Source organism: Diceros bicornis, chromosome X, assembly GCF_020826845.1.
Source record: "Diceros bicornis minor isolate mBicDic1 chromosome X, mDicBic1.mat.cur, whole genome shotgun sequence".
Lineage (NCBI taxonomy): Eukaryota > Metazoa > Chordata > Mammalia > Perissodactyla > Rhinocerotidae > Diceros > Diceros bicornis.
The window spans coordinates 135,275,433-135,298,803 of NC_080781.1; the positions used below are offsets into that span (position 1 = coordinate 135,275,433).

General features: G+C 49.1%; 2 protein-coding genes across 2 annotated transcripts in view; one reads left to right on the plus strand and one right to left on the minus strand.

Moving 5' to 3' along the window:
* Positions 1–18,182, plus strand: part of MTMR1 (myotubularin related protein 1) — a 67,608-nt gene extending 49,426 nt beyond the window's left edge. The window contains exons 12-15 of the mRNA XM_058534885.1: positions 2–94; positions 5,754–5,867; positions 9,644–9,820; positions 16,610–18,182. Coding sequence (XP_058390868.1) covers positions 2–94; positions 5,754–5,867; positions 9,644–9,820; positions 16,610–16,771 — 546 coding nt within the window. The 3' untranslated portion in view covers positions 16,772–18,182. The remainder of the gene's footprint in view (position 1; positions 95–5,753; positions 5,868–9,643; positions 9,821–16,609) is intronic.
* Positions 18,183–20,198: 2,016 nt separating this feature from the next.
* CD99L2 (CD99 molecule like 2) overlaps positions 20,199–23,371 on the minus strand; it is a 96,657-nt gene continuing 93,484 nt past the window's right edge. Inside the window, exon 9 of the mRNA XM_058534886.1 lies at positions 20,199–23,119. Within this exon, the coding sequence (XP_058390869.1) occupies positions 23,055–23,119 (65 nt within the window). The 3' untranslated portion in view covers positions 20,199–23,054. The remainder of the gene's footprint in view (positions 23,120–23,371) is intronic.

Genomic DNA, 23,371 nt, shown 5'->3' on the forward strand with positions numbered 1-23,371 from the left:
GCGTGTGGGCCATGGCAATGACAACCACGCAGATGCTGACCGATCCCCAATATTTCTTCAGTTTATTGATTGTGTTTGGCAAATGACAAGACAGGTGAGAGATTTCAAGTATATTTCTGACCTACATAGTCTGATTCAAACATATCTTAAAGTTGAAGATTAGATAAACTTTCATTTCCTGTTCATTCAAAATGAAGACATGTGTATGTGTGTAAAATGTGACCTCTCTGTTATTTCAGTTTGATTCTAATTCACTTAGAAATATAAGCAGAAAATTAGAAACAACCAATTTCACACCAAAAGCTACTTTTCTCGTGCAAATTGTTTTTGTCCGTCATCTTGTCCACCAGCTGTGCAGACCAAGGCCCTGCTTCCCAGTCACTCTGCTTCTCTTGCTCCCTTCTTTCAGCAGAAGGAAACACAGTCCTCTGCTGGGCAGGAAATGTAAGATTCCTCCAGGTATTAGAGAGGGGGATGTGACTGACCTCCCAGGCCAGCAAAGGGAATTAGACCAGGGAATCCAGGAATCTGCACACCCTGCCCCAGGCCACAGCACTTCCAACCTCAAGGTCGCTGAGAGAAATGAGAATTCAAGAACCAACGGCAGATAGGAAGCTTCAGAATGTCTCATCATTACCTGGTGCTTAGTTTCCACACCCCAATGCCCCGGGCCCTGGTGAGCAAGGGGGCCACACAGGGATCCCCTCGCTAAGCTAGTTGGGCCCCGATGGCTTCCATTCACAGCAGGCCATGAGGCATGTGCTGTTTTTCCCCCTCATCTCCAACATCCAAACCTGAGTTTGGGGTCTTACCCTCATGATAGGAGATAGTGCCAGGGAAGGGGACCTGGAACCAGAGAAAGCCAGAGCGAGAGAGTGCCAGAGAGAGACAAAGGGAGACAGAGTAATCTACAGGGGGGAGAACATAGACAGACAGACAGAGACAGAGAATACAGAAGACAGAATAGCTTCCTGAGTGCCTGCTGCCCAGCCTGGCTGAGGATGTGGTTGTGAGGAAGAGACTGAGAGGATAGAGAACCATGGTCTGGCCTCTCTCCTTCCTATCTGCCCTGAGCCCTGGCCTTGGCCGCTTCAGTCACGTGAAGGGAACCAGCTGGAAAGACTGCTGGCAACCTGCCGTGACTCCACCAACAGCCATGTGCTCATGATTGATCCTCCTGGCTGCCTTACACGATCACCCTGGGGCCTTTGCAAAGGACATCTGCCTCCCACACCCTGTCGTCTGTGAAATACCAGTCCATTTCCTCTCTGTGAGCCTCTGTTACAGATGGGAGTAATGGGACAAGAAAAAGGGTGAGAACCCCCGCACTGCCTATGCTGCCCTCTCTGCCACCTGAAGGACCCGGAGCCCTAGCTCTCCAACCAGAGTCCACACCCAGAAACTTTAAAGATGTGCATGTTTGGGACCCACCCCTGGAGACCCTTCTTCCTGTGGGCCTGGGGAGAGGCCCAGGTGTGTGTAGTTTTTAAAAGTTCCCAAGTGGTTCTGATATGTAAATAAGTTAGAGGACCGGTGATCTAGACCACTGGCTCCAAGTGCAGTCCTGGGGCTGTAGCCTCAGCCTCTCCTGGGAACTAGTTAGAGATGCAAATTCTCAGGCCCGGCGCCAGACCTGCTGACACTGGTTGGTGGGGCACCCAGCACTGTGGTTCACAAGCCCTTCAGAGGATTTTGCTCTAGACCAGTCCTGCTCAAACTTTAATCAGCACACACATCCCTTGGGGATCTTATTAAAATGCAGATTCTGATCCGTGGGTCTGGGGCAAGCCTGAGAGTCTTCATTTCTAACAAGCTCCCAGGTCACGCTGCTGGTCCATAGATCACACTTGGAGTAGCAAGGGTCTAGAGAGCGTAGACATTCCTTCAGAAATAAGGGAAAAGAATGGTGGGAGGGAGGGTTCTGAGCAGCCAAAGTAGATTTCAGAGCCCTCAGGCCCTTGCTTAGAACTGTCTCCTACTTTTTAGACCCAGCCCCAGCTTCCCTTAAGCTGATTGGGCTCTCACATCATCTGAGTGTCAGGTCACAGCTGATTCAAAGTGATGGGGAGTGGTAAGAGAGGATGGTCTCGGAGGTAGGCATCCAACGGTACGAGTGACAGGTAGCAGCAAGCACATACTCAAAAGGCACGGAGGCTGGCCAGAGGTCTTCCCGTTCGTAGTGCCATGCACTTCTTGCTATTTGTATCGACGCCAAGCCAGCAACAAAATTAAATGATGGTTACATTCAGGTTAAGACAAGAAAGTATGAAATACATTTTATAAAAATTGCGTTAAAAAGTTGAACACAAAAAATAATTCTGAAAAGCACCATTTTTATGGATGGGAAGTAGCTTATTCCTCCCAAGTGTCTAGATAAATGTGTGTGTGTGTGTGTGTGTGTGTGTGTGTGTTTAACATCTTCAAACTGACTTCCATTTTTCATATTGCTTAGTGCCTATTTTCATGTCTAATCTATATCATTTTTGTATTGTTTATTGGATTTTAAGAAAGAAAAGAGATTTGGATTAGAAGATTTCAGATGCCTCTCACAGCTCTAAGACTCTGTGAAATGTGTATAATTAATTTCTTGTAAAATAACAGTGTTAATGCATTAGAAGCAGAAACATGAATGATTAGTCTTTAACTATCAATTAAGTCCAAGGGAATGAAATGTAGCTTGTTAGAAAAGATGCATTCATGTAACAAGATTAACTTATTTTTAAGTTGCCTACTGCTAAATCAAGTAAGCTAAATCAGTGTAAAGTTGTCAGAAATCGCAGAATAAAATGAACTAGTCTGTGTGTACAATTGATATAAAAGGAACTAAGGGAAAAAGTAATTGAGGGACTCTTTAGAGAAGAGTCTCGAAGACATTCTACAAAAACCATAGTGTAATAGACTCTTTACTCTTTGGGATAGGTTTAATAGTCATTGATATTTTTGTCCCTCAAGAGGTGCAGAATTTCATTATGGATTTCTGTGGAGTTTTTGAGACCATGCTTTCTAGGTAGATGGTATAGTTTCCAGGAGAAGAGGCAAAAACTGTGAATCACAGACTCACTCTTTTCTTTGTATTACTCTAGCTGTTGCCACTTCCCCTAATGAAATGTTTTCTGAGTTGAACTTAATGCCCCAGTGCCCTGTGAATGTGAATAGCAGTCCTGACCCAAGACGAGTAAATGGAGCCCTTGTGTCCTGGGTGCCACCCATCCAGATCTCCCATGCCTAATGCCCACGTGGCTAGATCCGGAATGCAGGCTCCGGTTAGGAATGAAGACTCATACAACTTCAAAAATATGTCAGTAAAAGCCTTGCTGTCCTGTTAGTAAACATATATTTTTATTTATTTATTTTTTTGTGAGGAAGATCAGCCCTGAGCTAACATCCTGCTGAATCCTCCACTTTTTGCTGAGGAAGGCCGGCTCTGAGCTAACATCTATTGCCAATCCTCCTCCTTTTTTTTTTTGCCCCAAAGCCCCAGTAGATAGTTGTATGTCATAGTTGCACATCCTTCTAGTTGCTGTATGTGGGATGCGGCCTCAGCATGGCCGGACAAGCGGTGCATTGGTGCGCGCCCGGTATCCGAACCCGGGCCGCCAGTAGCAGAGCGCGTGCACTTAACCGCTAAGCCACGGGGCCGGCCCAGTAAACATATATTTTTAAATGTTTGAAAATAAAATATAGATCTTCCATTCCTATCCTTGATTTAATAATGCTTCAATATACATGTTTATATTTGCTTAATTAATAAATTTAGTGGTACCGATAATTTATGAAATAGGGTATAACTAAGCTGCATAGAAAATACTGTGAAGATGGACATAATGTTCTTGGCCTTTTAAAAGATAGCCATTTGGAATGTGAAGCCATTGTCAGAGGTGCAAGGGACAATCTTAAAGGCTCTGAAAGAGGATTCACCAGTAGCTATCTTTAGCATTATCAGCCAGATTTCATTGATTTAGTTCATTATTGATTTAGTTCATTTAAGAATAAGAATACTGGTAAGAACAACCAACACAGCTAGTTTCCAGAGGTTTCTGAAGAAGTGGTATTCTGATGGGGCTCCTTAGGAGAGAGTTGTGTGTCTCTATGAAAGCAATCCTTAAGATGGAGAGAGAGGCAGATCTTAATCCAAGGTAGCTGAGCAGAATTTCTTAAATTGGATAATGTAATAGTGTGATGAGGAAAATAAATTCAGATGGAGTTTGGACAGTCCTGGATTGACTTGTTTCTAATTGAGAAGCTTGTCCTTGGTCTAGTAAAATAATAAAGCTAAACTAAAAAATAAATTTGTCTATCAATGATCCTGGTTGTCACTTTAGAGATGATAGGATTAGTCACAATTGTGTGCCAACAGCACTCCGATCAGGGAATAGGTCTTTAAAGTAAACTGACAAAGATATGCTGGGTAGTTCTATTTGGTTTTGTTCTAATTGGCATTGCTTCATTCATGAGGTGATGAATATTTTACTATGTTTTAAAATTAGAATTCTGGCACATGGTAGGCCTCCAGTACATGCTTGCTGCTAGGATCATTATTATCAATGCCAGATCATCTCCTCATAGCTGCTAAATGCCAGCTACTGGATAGAACCTTCTGGCAATGGTAAAGTCTTCATCAGAATTCTCCAAAACCCCATTAAGAATTACCTAAAACAACAGTTGAGGTGATCATATGATTTTCTTCATTATTCTTTCTTTTTTTTTTTGTGAGGAAGATCAGCCCTAAGCTAACATCCACGCTAATCCTCCTCTTTTTTTGCTGAGGAAGATCGGCTCTGAGCTAACATCTATTGCCAATCCTCCTCCTTTTTTTTTTTTTTCCTCCCAAAGCCCCAGTGGATAGTTGTATGTCATAGCTGCACATCCTTCTAGTTGCTGTATGTGGGACACGGCCTCAGCATGGCCAGAGAAGTGGCGCGTTGGTGTGCGCCCCGCATCCGAACCCGGGCCGCCAGTAGCAGAGCACATGCACTTAACCACTAAGCCACAGGGCCGGCCCTGATTTTCTTCATTATTCTGTTACTATGGTGAACTACAGTAATTTATATTTTTTATAACATTGATTTTCAAATGTTAAACCAACCTTGCATTCCTGAGATAAATCCCACTTGGTCATGTTGTGTTACCCTTCTTATATATTGTCGGATTCAACTTGCTTATATATTATAAGGATTTGGGAATGTATGTTCATGGAGTTGTCTCTGGGGGAAGGTTTTTTATTATGAGTTGTTTCTTTAATAGATAGAGTTTCTATTTCTTCTTGAGGCAGTTTTGGTATATGCTGTGCCTGGGAACCCCCCCTCCCTTCTCCATGGCTCAGAAATGTGCCTCCAGGTGGAAAGCTGAGATAATAGGACTCGCCTCATTTGTTTCCCTTCTCTCAGGGTGTTCACTGTCCCAGGCTGCCTGTTGCCAAAGTCTGAAAACAGTTGTTTAACATATTTTGTTCAGCTTTCTAATTGGCTCTGGCAGAAGGGTGAACGTGGGCTCTGTTCTACCATCATGACGAGAAGTGGGGGCTACATAAGCTATTTCAGGCATTGAAGAGTACAACAATTTTTGTTGCTTCTGGTTGTCTCTCAGCCAGATCTATATGCTTGAACTTGAAACTATAGATAGTTAAGTTCTACAGGGGCTCAGTTTTCCTTTTGGAATGTGAGGCCATTGTCAGAGTTGACACAAAAAATTAGCACCACTTTGTTTTAGAAATTGAACTTTAAAATTAAACCTTATTTCTCTCTCCATTGAAGTTTCCTTCAGCGTTCGAGTTTAATGAACTATTCTTGATTACAATTTTGGATCACCTTTATAGCTGTCTCTTTGGGACTTTCTTGTGCAACTGTGAACAGCAGCGATTCCAAGAGGTAAGTGTCATATAGCCAGTCTATTGCTTTCCTGATTGCTTGGATGCCTTTTCCATTAAGTGCCACTGTAGAAGAGGGACTGAATGGAGAGGGGACTTGGGTCTAGCCCTGCTGTTGTCTCTAAATGGAGGGGTGGCAGTAGATGCCCTCCCAGGCTTCACCAGCCCCAGAGCATGTGCCTAGTCTTACAGGTTGTCTGATACAAGCCTCTTACTTTATGGACGCTGGGGGCTGGGACCCAGTGAGCCCATAGCTCTCTGAGATCTCTAAGGTCTATTGGGCTAGTACTAGACTCTGGACCCCCTAAACTCCAAGCTCATGTACGTTCCACTGCACCGACTCCAAAATGATACGATTCTGCTTGTCATTCTCTGTGCTGTTGGACCGAAGGGTACTTGGAGACCTTAGAAAATGAAGTCTGTAGATAACCCCAAAACCTCCCTCTAGGTAGCAAGCTAAACTTTCTTTTCCATCAACCTGATAAAGAAGCAGCTACCAAGCTTCTCAGAGTTACGTTTCACCCTTTTGCTTTTCTCCTCATTTTGGGATAAAAGAAATGATCAAAAGTGAGGAAGCATTGGGAAGAGGCAGCTTAAAGAGTATCCTCTGGTTAATAGAAAAGGACTACTGCTCGTGGGCTAAATATAGTCGAACATTATAGAATTTAGGGGAAAACAGTAGGTCCCGAGCACCCACCTCCCTCTTTCTGAGCAGCCTCCCCACAGCTGACCAGGCCCTCTCTCCCCCACCTCACTGGCCTCCCCCGCTCAGTCTCTTCCCTTGTGACCCATCTCTAAACTTGGAGTTGCCTGGGCCCAGTCCTGGGTTCTCTTCTCACCCCAAACTCTGTTCTTTCTCTAGGTGACTTCCTCCATCTCAGGGACCAAAATGCCACACCCCTGTTCCTCCCCTGCTCTTTCGCATCTCAGTAATGGCGCCTCTGCCTATCGAGATGCTGAGGCCAGATACATAGGGCCCATCTGCAATTCCTCCCTTGCCCTCACCCCAGCTGCCATGTCCGGTCCATCAGCGAGTGCTGCTGGCCCTGTCCCTGAAACAGACTCTTAATCTGGCCACTTCTCACTGCTTTACAGCTACAAGGCTAGTTCAAGCCGCCATCGTCTCGCATCTGGACTGAGGCAGCTGCCCAGGAACGGGCTTCCCTGCCTCCATTTCTGACCTCCAGAACACTGTAAACATTGCAACCAGGGCAGCGTTCCCAAACTTCAGGCCTGTCATGTGCCTGTCCCCTGCTTGAAACCTCCCTGTGGCTTCCCATTGCAATCAGGATAAAATTCACCTTCTTCGGGCCCAGTGTGATGGGGCTCTGTTAACCTTGTAATAAAAAGAAAAAAATTTTTTAAAGAGTGAATTTTATGATGTGACTTATATCTCAATAAAGCCATTAAAAGAATCAGCAACAGAAGAATGAAGTTCATATGTAGAATTTAAACCCTTATGGTTTTATCTTTTTTTGCCAAATTGTACTTAAAAAAAAATCAGCTCTCTTGAGATATAATTTACATACCATACAATTCACTCTTTTAAAGTATACAGTTCAGTGGTTTTTAGTATATTCAGAGTGTGTAACCATCACCACCATCTAATTTCATAAAATTTTCATCACCTCAAAAAAAAACTCCATACCCATTAGCAATCACTCCCCATTCTCCCCTCCCCCCAGCCCCTGGCACGTAATTTACTTTACATCTCTATGGATTTGCCTATTCTGGACATTTCATATAAATGGAGTCATATCATATTTGTCCTCCTGTGATTGGCTTCTTTCACCAAGCATAATGTTTTCGAGGTTCATCAATGTTGCAGCATGTACCAGTACTTCATGCCTTTTTATGGCTCAATAATATTCCAGCGTATGGCTAGATCATATTTTGTTTACACAGTCATTAGCAGAGGGACTTTTGGGTTGTTTCCACTTTGGCTATTGTGAATAAAGCTGTTATGAACATTCGTGTACAAGTCTTTGTGTGGACATATGCTTTCATTTTTCTTCGGTAGACACCTAGGAGTGGAGTTGCTGGGTCCTATATAACTCTAGGTTTAACCTTTTGAAGAACTGCCAGACTTTTCCAAAGCAGTTGCAACGTTTTATATTCTCACCAGCAATGTATGAGGGTCCATTTTCTCCACATCCTTGCAGGCACTTGGTACTGAGTGTCTTTTTGATTCTAGCCATCCCAGTGGCTGTGAAGTGGGATCTCATTGTGGTTTTGCTGTGCATTTTCCCTGATGACTAATGATGTTCAGCATCTTTTCACGTGCTTATGGCCGTCTATGTATTTTCTGTGGACAAATGTTTATTCAAATCCTTCGCCCATTTTTAATTGGGTTGTCTTTTTATTATTGAGTTATAAGAGTTCCTTATGTTATTCTTTCTATATACAAGTCCCTTATCAGATATATGATTTGCAAACATTTTCTCCCATACTGTGGGTTATCTTTTCACTTTTTTGATGGTGTCATTTGAAGCACATAAGTTTTTAATTTTGATGAAGTCTAGTTTATCTATTTTTTCTTTTGTTGCTGTGCTTTTGGTGTCATATCTAAGAAACCATTGCCTAATCCAGGATTGTGAGGATTTGAGCCTGTTTTTATTATAAGTGTTTTATAGTTTTAGCTCTTACATTTAGGTCTATGATCCATTTTGAGTTTTTTTGTATGTGATGTGAGGTAAGGGTCCAACTTTATTCTTTTGCATGTGGCTATCCAGTTGTCCCAGCACCATTTGTTGAAAAGATTATCTTTCCCCCATTGAATTTTCTTGGCACCATTGTTGAAAGTCAGTTGACTGTAAATGTGGGGGTTCATTTCTGTACACTCTGTTCTATTCCATTGATCTACATGTCTCTCCCTCCTATGCCAGCACCACCTATGGTGATTACTGTAGTAAGTTTTGAAATTGGGAAGTGTGAGACCTCCAAATTTGTTCTCCTTTTCAAGATTGTTTTGGCTATTTGGGGTCTCTTGAATTACTGCTGGTATTTCTCTTATAAATACAAAATATAAAATATGAAAAGGTCCTAATGGAATTTTCTGTGTCTAGATACCTTGTGAGGAAGTCAGCTGGCTTGGGAGCAGCAGAAGGATAGAAAACACTCCTGGCCTCTCCATTGTCTCGTTTCGACTTTGTCACTGTACTTGCTCCATGTTTAATGTTTATCTCTCCCGCCATGCCTGTGGGTTTGGGTGTTTTCATTCAGTTGAGCAATGCAAATAGTTACAGCATTTCTAAATGGTTACTGTAAAATTGGGAGGTGGGGAGATATAATTTAATGATATATTTACTTCTCTATATAAGGCTTCTCCAGCCTGCCACCCCGGCATATTTTTCTCCAGATAGCCATGATTTCCAGTGAAAGGAATCTTATCTGTAAATTCTACCCACAGTCCCCAGTATTAAGAGTCACAAAAGCAAACTGCAAACCAGAATAAAAAATGTATTTGTTATTGATTGGCCCCATCATCCTGTGGTTGTTAAAGTTCTCATTCTGCCTTCACATAGACACAGTTACCAGATGTTACCTAACTCAGCAATACATTTTTCCAGGATAGCAACTAGTGTATGTGTTCATGCCATCCCCAGCATGAGGCAATGCATAGCAGAGGGATGGGGGTAGGGCTTAGTAAATGTTCCTAAATTTTTCAGGGTTGGAACTCACTTCATTATTCAAGTCCTTTTCTCTATGTAATACAAATTCTTGAGGATATGAAGAAAAGTTGAATTTATTTCAGTGTATTCTTTTTTTGTTTTTCAGGATGTATATACAAAGACTATATCTTTATGGTCTTATATCAATAGCCAGCTTGATGAATTTTCTAATCCCTTCTTTGTGAATTATGAAAACCACGTCTTATATCCTGTTGCTAGTCTGAGTCATTTGGAATTATGGGTAAACTATTATGTGCGATGGAATCCACGAATGAGGCCTCAGGTATCTTTTTGTTTTTCTTCTTTTCAAAAGAGCATGTCTTTTTTGTCCAAGTAAAGATGATGTTGTAGAAATGTGTGCATGCTAGGTATTAACATATACTGGAGGTTTTCTGCCCTCGCCTCTCAGGGGTCAATCCTTTTCGTCCACGTTACAGCAGGTTTCTTCCACACACTAACCCAGATGCTGTTTGCTGGGTTAGATTTAAAAATCTTAGCACCTCTGTCTTCTACTGCTTGAAAGTACATAGATGAAGTAATTTTGGTTACTACATTTGACTCTTAGTCTTTCCAGTGACTTGACTGGGAGGCACTGGGAGGGGACAGTACTGATGATTATGCAGGGTACCACATGTGGAGTCAGTGGAAGGGCATTTGGAAAATGCATCACGGTTACAGTTTATAGACTCTGGTAGCACAACAGAAAGAGGGCATGTATTAAGTCACAGAGCAGGCACCCCCTTAAAGAAGGGGTAAAATGTCCCCCTCCTCGCCACGCTTTTTCAATGTAACATTTTCTGAGATTGAAAACATACTGGAGAACAGCGCACAGCAGGGCCGGGCAGCTGAGCTGTGGTCACCCTTTGTGTTCAGTGGCTGAGCTCGGGCTGTGGCTGGGGCACCACCAAGCGGGGTTCTGAGGTGCTCCCCCGAGCCTCTGCTCTGCCCCGGGTTTCCCCCTGGTCCTGCCCCTGCCCCCAGTCTCCTACGTGGGTAGCCCGGGCCTGGTTGGTGCTGGGTGTGGCGCAGACTGATGGAGGCAGCCCTCAGCTCCATGAACAGATGGTTTTCTGCTGAGGGGTTTGTAAGTTTAATATTCTTAGTTGACTGGCAGTCCACCAAGGAGCATGTTTCCAGGGCCTTGTTGAACATCATTGCTTCTGTTGGCCCATAGATGAACCAGTCCCCCTTTCCCCTCTGCCTTCCTCCTCCTCAGTCCTTCCCTCTCCCTCAGGGTCTTCACAATCTCTCCAGGCATGTTTCAGCTCAGTCTTAGTTTGCAAGGCTGCCAAAACCAAGTATCACAGACTGGGTGACTTAAACAACAGAAATGTATTGTCTCACAGTCTGGAGGCTGGAAGTCTGAGATCAAGGTGTTGGCAGGGTTGCTTCCTTCTGTGGGCTGTGAGGGAGACTCTGTTCCAGGCCTCTCTCCTTGGCTTGTAGGTGGCTGTCTTCTCCCTGTGTCTCTTCATATCATTTTCCCTTTATGCATGTCTCTGTGTCCAAATTTTCCTTATTTATAAGGATACCAGTTGTACTGAATTAGGGCCCACCCTAATGTTCTCATTTTAACTAGATTTCCTCTGTAAAGACCCTGTCTCCAAATACAGTCACATTCTGAGGTACTGGGGGGTAGGACTCCAACATATGAATTTTGCAGGGACACAATTCAACCCCTAACAATCCCCAAGCCCCACTAACCATGGGGAAGGGGGAGCTGTTCATTTCCCTTCTCAGTTGCCTGGCACTTGAATAAGCGTGGTCCCCAAATTCTTTCCCTGTCCCTCTTCTGAGTGACCTATACCTTGTGTGACTCATCCTCTAAAGAGGAAAACGGGGAGCCTCCTGGCTCCCCATGAGTATTGCAGCCTCCTTGGTGCCTGAGTCTCACTGCAGTAGAATCTTTCCTGCTCCAGGAGGAGGCAGAGGAGGCCCAGAAGATCCAGAAATGTCCATTTCCTAGTCATGCAGCCAAAGTTGGTCACACAACAGCCTGATGGGCACAGGGCTGGCCTCCACGTACCTCTTGCCCCCACTAAAAGTGGCTGTCCCTGTGCTGAGAAATTGTTCCAGGTGAATGTAGTTGAGAGTAAAGGGAATGTGGTCAATCCCCATCCCCTCTGCAGGCGGGGCGGGGAAGGAGGAGAGCAGCTGTGGCTGTCGTGGATGGGGTGGGGCCGTTCCTGCTCGCCCTCTACTTGTCCCCGCCCACCCCTTCTTGAAGAGCCTGTCCAGCACTCCCGCCTCCTAGGGCCACTAATCTGAACTAGCCTCCCTTCTGTGTCTTCTTTCAGTTAGTGTTTGATCACCTCTTCCAGCCCTTTGTGGAGCCTTCCTGGGATCAGAGAGACATGCATTTTTGTGCCACTCTCCACTAGTTGGGGGGCCCCTGATGAGCAGGAACTGGATCCTCTCTCCTTCTCGCCCCTGGTACCCCTCCTGCCCTCGAGCCTTCCCTCCTCCCACGGGTGTCCTCGTCCCTGCTCACCTAGTGCTAGGGTGACGGAATGTGTACCATCCAAACTAGCAAACTTTGGGATTGAGGGTGTCTCCCAGGCTGGTCTGCAGAATTCCCCAGGGCATGATACCACATCGCCTGTTTCCCTGCCTGCCGCCCCTACAGATCGTGAGCCTGAAACTGCACGGGCCACACCTGGCCTAGTCGTGTGTCCCCAGCACCTGTCATGGTATTTGGCAGTTAATGGGCAACTCCATAAATGTGGCCAGGCCAACAAATCAGTGAATGAGTGAAGAGGCGCCCTCCTCCTCTCCAGGCTCGTTCCTCTGACACATCTGCTCTCTGCAGGCCCTGGAGCCTTCCCCGATTCCCTCTGCCTCCTGCAGTTCTTGCCCCTCAGCCCACTCAAGTCTGCCCATCCTAATCCTTTCCTGTCTCCCCCTGCCTCTCCCTCAACCTCCCCTCCAAACCCAAAACCTCTGGGCTCTTGGACCAGCCTATCTCGTCTCCCTGCCTCGGTCTCTCTCCAGTCTGTGCTCCAACCTGGTGTCAGAGACACCTTGCTCTCCCCAACTAAGTCACAGCTCAGGCATCACCGCCTGTGGCCACCTGACGGCTCCAGCTGCCCACGCCTTCCATGCCCCTGGCCCCGAGTCCCCTCAGCTGAGCTCCCGGATTCCGTTCACCAGGCCGCAGTGACAATTTGCTATTTATTTGTATCTCTCTCCCCTTAGACTTTGCACTCTGCAGGGGTAGGCCCCTGACACAACAACTCCTTGTTGCTAAATTGAACCGTCCCCAAAACAAGAGTTGTGTTTGAGGGAGAACTGTCTTTGAAGTGGCATGCGTGCGTGCCTGGAAACATCAGTGAGCCAGAGAGGTCGCAGCCCCGTCAGCAGCTTCTGTCACAGCTCTCAGCCAAGGAAGTCTGAGTGCAGGGTATACTGCTCTCCTTTCACGGGAGCCCCATTCCAGAATCACCCTCCTTTCCCACCTTGCTGCTTTGTTTTCGAAACAGCAGCTAAACCCGGGGGCTTCTTGAACACTTCTTTCCAGTCACTAGGGTCAACTTTGCTTAGGAACCCAAGCCAGCCTCCGCCTTCCAGCAGCTTCCTCCTAACTGCTGTGTATTTCTGTCCTGCTCAGGCACTTCGATGAGTTCTTCTTTCCTGGGTGGTTCCATTTCATCTCTTGTAGCAACAAGGAAGATGGGCTGTAGGAAGAGTGCCAGAAAGGCTCTCCTTTATTTAAATCAGTGCAGAAAGTTTCCAAATAGTCCTCTGGCTGACTCAAGGGACAGGCGGTTAGTGGGATTTCTTGAACCTTAGCGGGAAACCCCGCAGAACTACAACTTGAACTGAAGTGCCTTTGCTTACACTGGGCTTCTGGGTTACTGCAGGAGAGTGCCGTTTCTCCTCTCTACTCAGCACGCCCCAGATCTGAAGAAATGCTGCTGGGCGGGGAGTGTCCCCTGTGACTAAGATCTCCCTGCTCTCCCACTAGCTCCCTCTGCTGGCGCTACAAGCCTGGCCCTGCGCTCCACTGTAAATCTGGTGAGGGCAGGGCCCAGATCTTTCTTAAAACCTGCAAACCACAGGATGCATCTCTTCTCAAATGCACTCAGATTCTTACACGTGTAAGCAGAGTCAGCTTCGTCGTGATCATATGACGATAATGATAACCATGGCCATTGCTGCTGCAAGTCGCCATCCTCTAGTGTACCTCTGGGCACTGTACACATGAGACTTCTCTTACCACTCATGCCAATCCTGTGATGCATAGGGAAGGCCCAGAGGAGCCGTAGCTCACCGAACTCTTGCTGCCTGCCATGTGTAGTCATGGAAAGAAAGGCTGCCCCAGGCCAGAACCAAGTCCTGTCTCTGGCAATGACACCTGTCTCTGGTGGTGACATGATACCTGATGTGGGGCAAGGTCCCGAGCCTCACTGAGACCTCACAGGGGTGCAAGTCTGAAATGAATCCCCACAAAGCACCGGGCACAGTGCTTAGAGGGTGGCATGCAGGTGGTCCAGCTTTTTTTGTTCTCCCTGCCCTGTGCTACACACAAGGGAGAACTGGAGGCGGTCCATGGGCCACAGTTCCCTATCCCAAATGCAACAAGCACGTGTTGGACACCCCCTAGGGGCTGGGCACACAGAACCTGTTGGCGAGCAGGTTGGGCCTTGGTGACGTTGGAGGCCAGAGAAGTGGGCAGGCCCAGGCCGTGGAGGGCCTTGGGAAGCATCTCCGGGAGTTTGGACTTGATCCTAGGGGCCGTGGGAGCCATCCCAGGGTTTGCAGGGCAAGGCCTGGTGTATGTTCTAGAAAGCTCACTCTGGCAGCACTAGGGATACAGGAATGGGGAGGGGGGCAGTGAAGACTGTGGCAAAGGGATCAGCAAGAAGGCTGGGGTGGGTGTCCAGTGACAGGGGACAGGGAGCCAGGCCAGGCAGAGAGGAGGAGGGGGGACAGGAGGAAAGGCAGGGGACACAAGCCTGTTGGGCCTCTTCTCTCTGAGAAGGAGGGGGCTGGGCTGGCTGCCTGGAGAGGGGCTCCCTGGGTGTCCATCAGAGGATGGCTGGGCAGAGGGCCTGGCAGCCCTCTTGTTTCCTCTGACACCCACATGCTAACACTCACTGGGTGACTCGCCCTTAGATGAGCATTTTCTCGAACAAGCATGCCTTTAATTTATTGTAAATGAAGATGACATATGGGAAAAGATACGAAAGGCTGCATGGAGATGTAAGATGAGAGTCTCACCCCTGGGCGTGTGTGAAATTGTGTATTTCCCAGCATGGGCGGCCCCTCTCCGAGGCTGCGTGCATGGGGGTCAGTAATGGCAGCTTGACTGCAAAGTGTTTTGTTGTCTGATTGGAATCAAATGATCCTGCAAACCGGAAAATACCAAATAGGTCCTAAGGCTAAGAGGGGAGCTGTTTCCCACCTCACAGTGGCCTCTAGGATCAGCAGCAAATAAGGTAACTCCCTTGTTTTTTGGGGCCTTTGCCGTCAGACTCACATGTTGCTGTCCCCTCCCTTCTTCCTGTGGCCTGCCCCAGTCAGGAGTTTTCTCCTTGCCTCTCTGGTGCTAGTTACTGAGCACCCTACCACGGTGGAGGTGCCTGGCTGCCCTCTGCCTCTCTCATCCTCCCCCTCTCCTCTCTCACAAGCAATCATTCCTGTCTCTGTCTCTCTCTCTGGTCTCTGTCCCCGCTCCCTTCCCTCCTGTTGGGCTGATCCCCATTGGCACCCCTGATGGGACAGTTCACAGTCTTCGGGGGAGGTAGATGACAAAGCAAATGGAGTCCAGAAGGACCCCCACCCAGAGCAAGAGCCCTTTGCGCTGGTCCCTGTGGGATGAAGCCGAGTGTGTGGGTGAAAAGGGTGGGGGAAGAATACTCCAGGCAGAAGGACAGTACAGGTGTGGCATCTTCCAAAACCTGAAAGATTCTGGAATGCAGGAGGGGAGTGGACGCAGTACCTGGTGAGAGGTGAGCAGGAGAGGCAGGCTAGGGTGAGACCACACAGGGCCTTGAGGCCAAGATCAGGATGTTACCCTCAGAGCAGCAAGAAGAAGCCACAGGAGGGTGTTAAATGGGCTTCACATGGCATGGCTGAGGCTTTGACCCAGGCCTGTGGCCTGCTGTGTCCTGATGTCCTGACTGGATTGGGAGCGAGGACAGACAGAAGGAGCTCCCCAGACCCCACCCTGTGCCTCCTTCCCTCACCAGCTGGTCACTTCCCTCCCTGGTCCGCCTCACCCTGAGCCTGGGAGTGCCATGAGGGAAAGCCAGGTGTTGGCTCTCTGGGCCCCCAGCAGGTGCCGAGGAAGGCTTGTTAGCTGAGCAAGGGGGTGGGGTGCTGTGACCAAATAGTCAGACTGGGCATCCCCCATGCCCCAGGAAACCCCTTCTCATTTCTTTATGGCCCACCACCCAGCGATGGGTTTATAAGAGAAAAGGTCATGGAGTGAGGCATTGCTGTGGTGCTGGTGCCCGTGCTGCTGCGTGGAGGCTTGGAGACCAAGGCCCATCTCCTTCCCTGCGGAGGGAGTGGGGAGGTGCCAGTCCCCCCAGGGGAACCCCTCCTTGGGCACTCCCCTCTCCAGGAGCTTCTGCCCGCTCCTGTTCCAACAGATGAAAATGAACAAAACTTCAGGTTGTAGAAAGTGCTGATTTCACAGAAATATTCAGTCAGCAGAGCTATTTATAAAAATGCAGAACTGCCAAGGTAGTGGGGGGGGCATGGGCTCGGCCACCCGCTAGCATGTCTGGCAGTCTTCAGAAGCCCACTCCCTCTGAGTCCGCACGGGCGTGCTGGGGTGCTGCGTGGGGTGCAGTTTCACCTGAACCTGCTTGTCTTCTCTGGCACCCTGGCCAAGCAGGGAAAGAGAGCCAGAGGGTGACGGAGGCCTCCCCGCAGTGTCAGCTGAAGCCCCTGGGCTGTGTGGGGGGGGGGCATCCCTGCACACTTGGGGACAGACCAGTCAATGGCCTAGGAGACTCTGGACGCACGAGGCGTCGAGGTTGGGGCCACATGGTGAAGTGCATGGTGTCAGAAACGCGCGGAGCTCTGGGCCGGCTGCTGACTGCTGTCTCTCTGCTCGCCGCAGATGCCAATCCACCAGAATCTCAAGGAGCTGCTGGCCGTCCGGGCAGAGCTGCAGAAGAGGGTGGAGGACCTGCAGCGGGAGGTGGCCACGCGCGCCTCGTCCTCGTCCGAGCGGGGCTCGTCGCCGTCCCACTCAGTCACTCCTGTCCACACCTCGGTCTGACGGGCCCAGAGGCGGCCGTCCCGGCAAGTCCAGCTGTCAAGAACAGACAGCCTGCTGCTCCACTGCTCTCCCCAGCGGCTCAGCAAGGGACCTGCCGCCCGTCCTGGCTGTAGCTTGTGTCTTGTCTTTTAGGAGTAGGCCCAGTGCCCTCTGCGTCTGGATGGCACTTCCAACCAGTGCCCGTTTGTGTGGCTAAGGGACAGCTCCCACGGTCGTCAAGTGCGTTTTGTTTTGTGAGCCCCGTTTCCTCCTGTCAGGGTCTTCTCAGGGTAGCCGTCTGTCCTGGCGACCCCATGAGCTGACTTCTTGTCGTGCAGGCAGCTCTGGAAAAACTAGAGGGACTGGGACGCAGTGCTTGGGTTGAAGGAGGCCTCGAGCACTTCCTTCCAAGGTCAACCCTTCATTACAAACACCATTCACTTAGGACCACGTTGCCAGCCACGTGGCTTCTTGCAGCTCTTTGCTGCAACTTACACTGTTGTAAAATTCACCGTCTGGAGGGAGAGGACAGAACAGTGCCCTCGATCCTACAGGTCTCTTCATGCAGTGTCCCCGTGTACCCATTACTGTCATGTACATATGAGGTATTTTTACAAGGAGAAACATGCCTTTATTTTCCTATGTCCTTTTGTATGTTTGTTTAGACTCGTCACCCCAGGAGGGATCTGCTTAACTGGAAGGCACGAGAACTTCCTGTCAAACCCAGCTCATGCTGTTGTGTGTACATTTAAACCTCGACTTGATACGGGCTTGTCCTCACCTAGCTCTGGTTCTTGCCCTTTGAGATGGCCCGGGCCATCCATGGCAATAGCAGGGTTCCCTTGGGATGGCATGGCCAAGGCACGCTCAGTCCTCCAGCCCTGCGGAGGGGAAACAGGACTCGGGCAGCTCTGCACAGGCGCTGGCCTCCCCACGCCTGTCCATCGCTCCTGTGCCGTCCGACCTTACGGCCTCCCGCTCTTGACTGCTGCCGGCTGTTTGCATCAGAGCAAGTCTGCTCTCACCTGTTCTCTGCCTGTCTGAAGACTATTTCTTGTTTTATCACAATCCCTTCAGCCCAGTTTATTCCTGTGACTGAATGTTGATATTTTAGAGCAGCCACTGTGCTGTGGCTTCAGTTGCCAAAAGCAGAGCCCACACGTCCCTTGGGTTTCTCATCTCAGAGCCAACCTCAGCCAGTCAGGCCTCTCCTCCTGGTTTTGCAACTTCACTCACTGACTCCGGGCCTCCATCAGTCGGGGCCAGAATTACTGTACGAGCCCCAGGTCCGGCCGCTAATGTTCACAGCTCCTGCACACCCTCCCCCTGCCATGCCATGCCCGCCAGTCACTGGGACCCATGGCCGCAGGAGTGAGGCTTGCCTGCAGCGTCAGTGGGGCCTCCGCAGCTCCTGGGGCCAGACCCAAGTGCAGTGCACTGCACTGTCTGCGTGCTTTCAAATCACTGGATGCCACGCAAAGTCCTGCATCCTGACCTTATTTTTGAAAGTGTATTCTTAAAGGTTTTTTACAGTCAAATACTTAGAGAATAGATGATTCTTAAGCTTGGAACTTTCTGATTCTTACAGAAAATCTGGTATCCATAAGGTGTCAAATATTTATTCAAGATAATTTGATAACATAAAATCAAGTCTCCATTTTTATCATCTGCATCTGGGGGATGTTTCTAAATCGTAGTTTGATGTTAACTTTTGATTTATGCTCCCACCATACCTGAAAGCTTATTTGTGAATGGATAAACTGGATTATTCAATTATATACTAATATTTTTTAAATGGGGACATCTCCCATTTTTTTCCAGAAATATCATTTAATCCCCCAGCTGCACTAAGCCTATTAAACTTGGTGTGGACTGGATGATGCTTCTAACAAACAGAATCAGAGAAGCAAAGTGGGCTTATTCTTGCCGAGGTCAACTAGCCTGGCACCAGGGGTGGGCGCGTGGGTCGGGGGTGGTGCTGAGCTGGTGCCTGGCTGCTGCCCGCCCCTCCCCTTCCTGCTGAGCCCTACGCAACTCCCATGCAACTTGAGAGCAGCACAACAGACCATTTTTCTCTGTATGAATGTTCCTAGCACACAACTGTTTCTAAAACAACTTGAAGTATAGTTTTGTTACGTAAGCAATTCTTTTTTTTGGTTTTATTTAAGTATACTAGAATGTAAAACTTTTATGGTTCAGATTTTTAAAAACTGGTACAGTATCGTATTTGCCACATCTGATGCACTGTATTTCAATCTGTAATTAAAATGATAATATGTTTGCTCTGTGGTCTCATTTTTTGTTGCCTTTTAAGTATTTCAGTATATTTTTCCCTTGGGGAAAATTAGTAATAGTAAACATTCTGTACATGTTATATGCCAGGCACAGTTACTATATATAAAGTGCCTTTCTATGATTTCATTCATTTACTAAATCATAAATGCAACTTATCATGTCTTGAATGTTTTGGCTGAAATAGGTAAGTAGTCTGATTTTAAAATCTGCAATGCCCCTTGACCTTAACCTTGAGGAAAATGTTGAGGACACAGGTAAAGAGGACTGGAGACACTTGAGAGTCGGGTGCAGCTCCAGGAAGGCAGGGCTGTCTTTCGAGGCCCTGAGCCCTAGAATGGAAAATGGAGTGGACTTCTGAGAGGCCCCGGGGCCCCCACTCCAAGTCAAAGGAGGAGCACTGGCCTTTCTGGGGGCTGTAAAGTCCTAGAGGAAGCCACAACGCCCCCTGCAGGTCACTCTCCATGCAGCAGTCACTGTCGCTGTAGTCCCCAGCAGTGACACCAAGCAGCAGGGCTGAGAGGACCACTGCGCCAGACCCCAGCTGACCCTGCAGAACTTCTGCCCAGAAGAGTCCCGTGGTGGGTTTGGGTTTGAGGACTTGATGCCATTTTGCTACAAGGCTGGTATGGCACAAAAACACCCACCTCCATGTGAAAACTCTCCCAGTGGCCACGGCATCCTGCTCAGGCTGAAATGTCCAGCTGTCTTCTCAGTTTGCAAGTCACACTGTGAGGTTATGACAAGGGCACACTTTTATCCCCAATAGCCACTTTGTACCTGGGTGCAATGAGTAACAGGGGGCACGGGCCCCCATCCCTCCTCGGCTTTCTCTGGCCTGAAGCAATCGCAGGTAATGAGTCTACCCTGGACCCTGGCTTTGAAGAAGGCAGAACAGCGGGTGTGGGAGTGGCGAGTTTGGAGCCTGCCTCTGCCCCTCGCTGGTCCTGTCACACCGGGCACATCACTCTGCATCTCCAGGCCTCCCCTCCAGGAGGAGACCATGCCCTGGAAGCCCTGACACTAAGCCATTCATGGAGAGGGTAAATGCAAGAACTCGAACCTCAAGAAAGACTGGACTGGGGAGGAGGGGAATGAGGTCAGTTCCCTATCTATCGTAAGTTAAGAAAAAAAAAACATCACTTGACAAAGAAAGTGCCTTAACGCCATCAGAATGCAATGACAAAGGTTCCACTTTGTTTAATGCAAACACGAGACAGTTCACAATTCACACTTACACAGAAGCACACAAAAAGTACAGGGGATTCTGAGATCAGTCTCCATTTCTTCTTCTTCAGAGAGCTGGTACCGACCCCCAACCCAACTGTCCGAGGCAGTGGACCTGGCACTGATCTGTGGGTCCCCCACTGGGAGGGCGCCCACCCCACCAAGCTGTGGTGCCTCCACCCCGCACATGCTCAGAGTTGTTACTGTCAACACAGAGCTGCTGCCGCTGCCGCTGCTGCTCCCGGTGAAGCTGGCACATACGGGAGACTTTCAATTGGCCTTTCTCATTCACTCACGTTATGTCACCTGACAGGCCTCAGCTGGCCAATGCACCTTTCAGAGAGAGAGACTTACCAGAGAGCCCCCTAGGCTTCTGCAGGCGTCAGTGCAGAAGGGGTACGAGAACTGTGCCATGGGTGGCTGAGTGCCCTTCCAGGCATGGCCAGTCTCCAGGAGCAGGTCTGGGCGCTAGGCTTCCTACAGAAGGCACCGAGAGCACTGAGGAAGAGCAAGATGGGTTTCCCTTCACTGCGGTCAGTGCTGCTGAGACAACAGAGCCCCAGCCAGGGCTGACTTTCCATCGCAGCCACGGGACTTCAGGGTCTTCACCATCAGACAAGCCTCACTGTAGAGCTAAGGGGCGGGCGCCTGGCCTCCCAGTGGAGAAGCCCGACAGCTCTAGGGCCAGTGCCATGCCAAGGGACACATGGGCCACATCCCTCTCTCATCCCAGTAGCCACCATGACTGTGACTTCTTTGTAAATGTTCACACTTCCTGGTGGCAGGGAGAGAAATATTTTATCACACACAAGTGCTGCCTCATTTTTCTTTCTTTACAATGCCTTGGGCACCTTGGTGAGCCCCTGTCCTGAGGTGATGAGCTGCTGAGCACTGCCCTGACCCCTGCCCAACTCCTGTTACTTAGGACACTGGCCCTCCCCCGGCCCTGAGGGCACCCATCTAGGTGGCAACAAGCCATGGATGCAAAAAGCTTCCATAGCCACCTCCAGCCCAGCACCAGCCAGTGGGGGGGCTCGCAGCCTTTGCCGTCCTCTGGAGGGACAAGCCTGGCAAAGTTGACAACAATCTGGCCAATGAGGTGGGGGGGGGCGCTGGGAGCAGGCAAACTTTGCAAGCAGTGCCTCCCTCGCTCATTCCTTTCCTTCCTCAGTGTTCTGCACGCCCCTTGCAGACACACAATCCTAGCCTGTCCGGGACAAACTGCCAAGCAGGGGAAGGGGCGTTTCAGGGTCCACGGGCATGTACCAGGGATGGATCTGAAGGGCAGTCTTGAGAGACACTCTACAACAGATTACCATCCCACAATGAGTGTGTTTTTAAAACAACCACTAAAACGCACACATGAGGCAGGCATGATGTGACCTGCAAGGTCTGTTCAGATTTCAGTTGTTTCCCAATAAGTCAGGGTTGCCTCATCCCAGCTCAGTGGACGTGAAGGAGCTAACACACAGCCTGTGGAATGTGTGGGGCTGTCCGTGCAGTGCAAAGAGGCACGTGAAGTTGTGTAAATAGGACCGTACCTTCTGGCTGACTTCTATTACGCTTCCAGAAGTGCTTTTTGACACTGCAAACTGACTATCAGTGGACAGTGGCACTAGACTCCAGCTCAGCCTTTGACAGCAGAGCTTTCAGGGACAGGACCACGTGTAGGCCAAACGGAACATTCCAGGAACCCAGCTCTGCTCCAGCCCAAACCAGACAGTGTCAGGCCAGGCGAAGGGCCAGTCCCTGGGTTCTGGCATTTACCAGGGTGAGCACGGCCCCCGAGTACCCTTCATCAGGACAGGCCAGGCCAGGTGGGGTCACTATGCACTGATCGAGTCAGGTGTATTTCACGAATCCAAGCAAACGCCCCTTTCCCTTCACTCCCTCCTCCTCAAATACATTTTTAGGCAAATGAGCGGCATGCTTCAGGCTTTGATGTTCATTCCTGATGTCTGTAGCTCTTGCTACCAGAATAAGAACACAAACAGGGTGGAGGGTGAGCACCTCCCCAACTCAGGATAAAATTCATTTCCAATGCATAACTGATTCCCAAAAACTAACCATGTCAGCCTGGAGACTGCACCCAGTCCCCTATGGAATCAGGTGGGAATGAGGCCTGAGAGCCACAGCTTCCTACTTTCCCAGAAGATTCCTAAAATCTCAGGGCAGGACTATCATGGCATGCACGTCTGTACTTAAACAAATTAAAGCCTCCACTTGCACCAGCTCTCTGCAAGTCCAGCAGTGTAAATGCTGGAACTGGAAAGAAGGACCAAAATAAAAACACCCCCTGGGGTGTGTATGTGTGGGGTTACCTGCTGCTCACTGGTTTGCTCCCTGCAGGGGCTCCAAGAGAGCTAGGTGCTGGCTGGGCCCCCAGTTATAGCTCTTCGAGGTTACTGCCAGGGGCTGCCTACTGGAAGAAACCCGCCATAGCCCGTCAGCGTAGCATGGAGCAGATTCCACGGCCCTGGATTCAAACTCCTATCCCCTGACCACAACTGTCCTCTTGGCCTCCCCAGCTCACTATGGCCTGGAGGCAGGCTGGCTTTGGGGAGTCGGTGACCCAGGGGCTGGGCTTTCTGCCGGAGCCAGGCCTCCGAGTTCAACACCGTGTGTCTTCAGAGCACCTGCAACAGGGTGGGCACAGAAACCAGACTTGCACGTGCCCAGAGCTCATCCGGAAAACAGAAGGAGAAGCCAGCGACATGGAACGAGCAGTGCAGCAGCTGTGGGTCCAAATGAAATCAGGAGCTGAGTCACAAGCAGGGCAGAGGCCTCAGATCTGGGGCGGCTGGGGTGGCGGCGGCTCGGCAGACTGCGTTTGCAGCGCGAAATATTTCACTAGGGAGAGAAGACGCCCGTTAGAAGGGATGCATTTCCCCCTGCACAGAAGGCGCAGAGCCACCATCAAGCCCCTGTTGGGAACAGAAATATGGCTCCCTGTGTGTTCTGTCCAATGGCTGGGGCCGCTCAGTCCATCCTGGACAACCTCCCCTCTGGCACTCACTTTGTCCCCACTGAGGGCAAGCCTGGGTCCTGGAGAGGAGGAGGAAGCTGGACAGACCCTATCAACAGCTCAGCCTCCATTTCCTC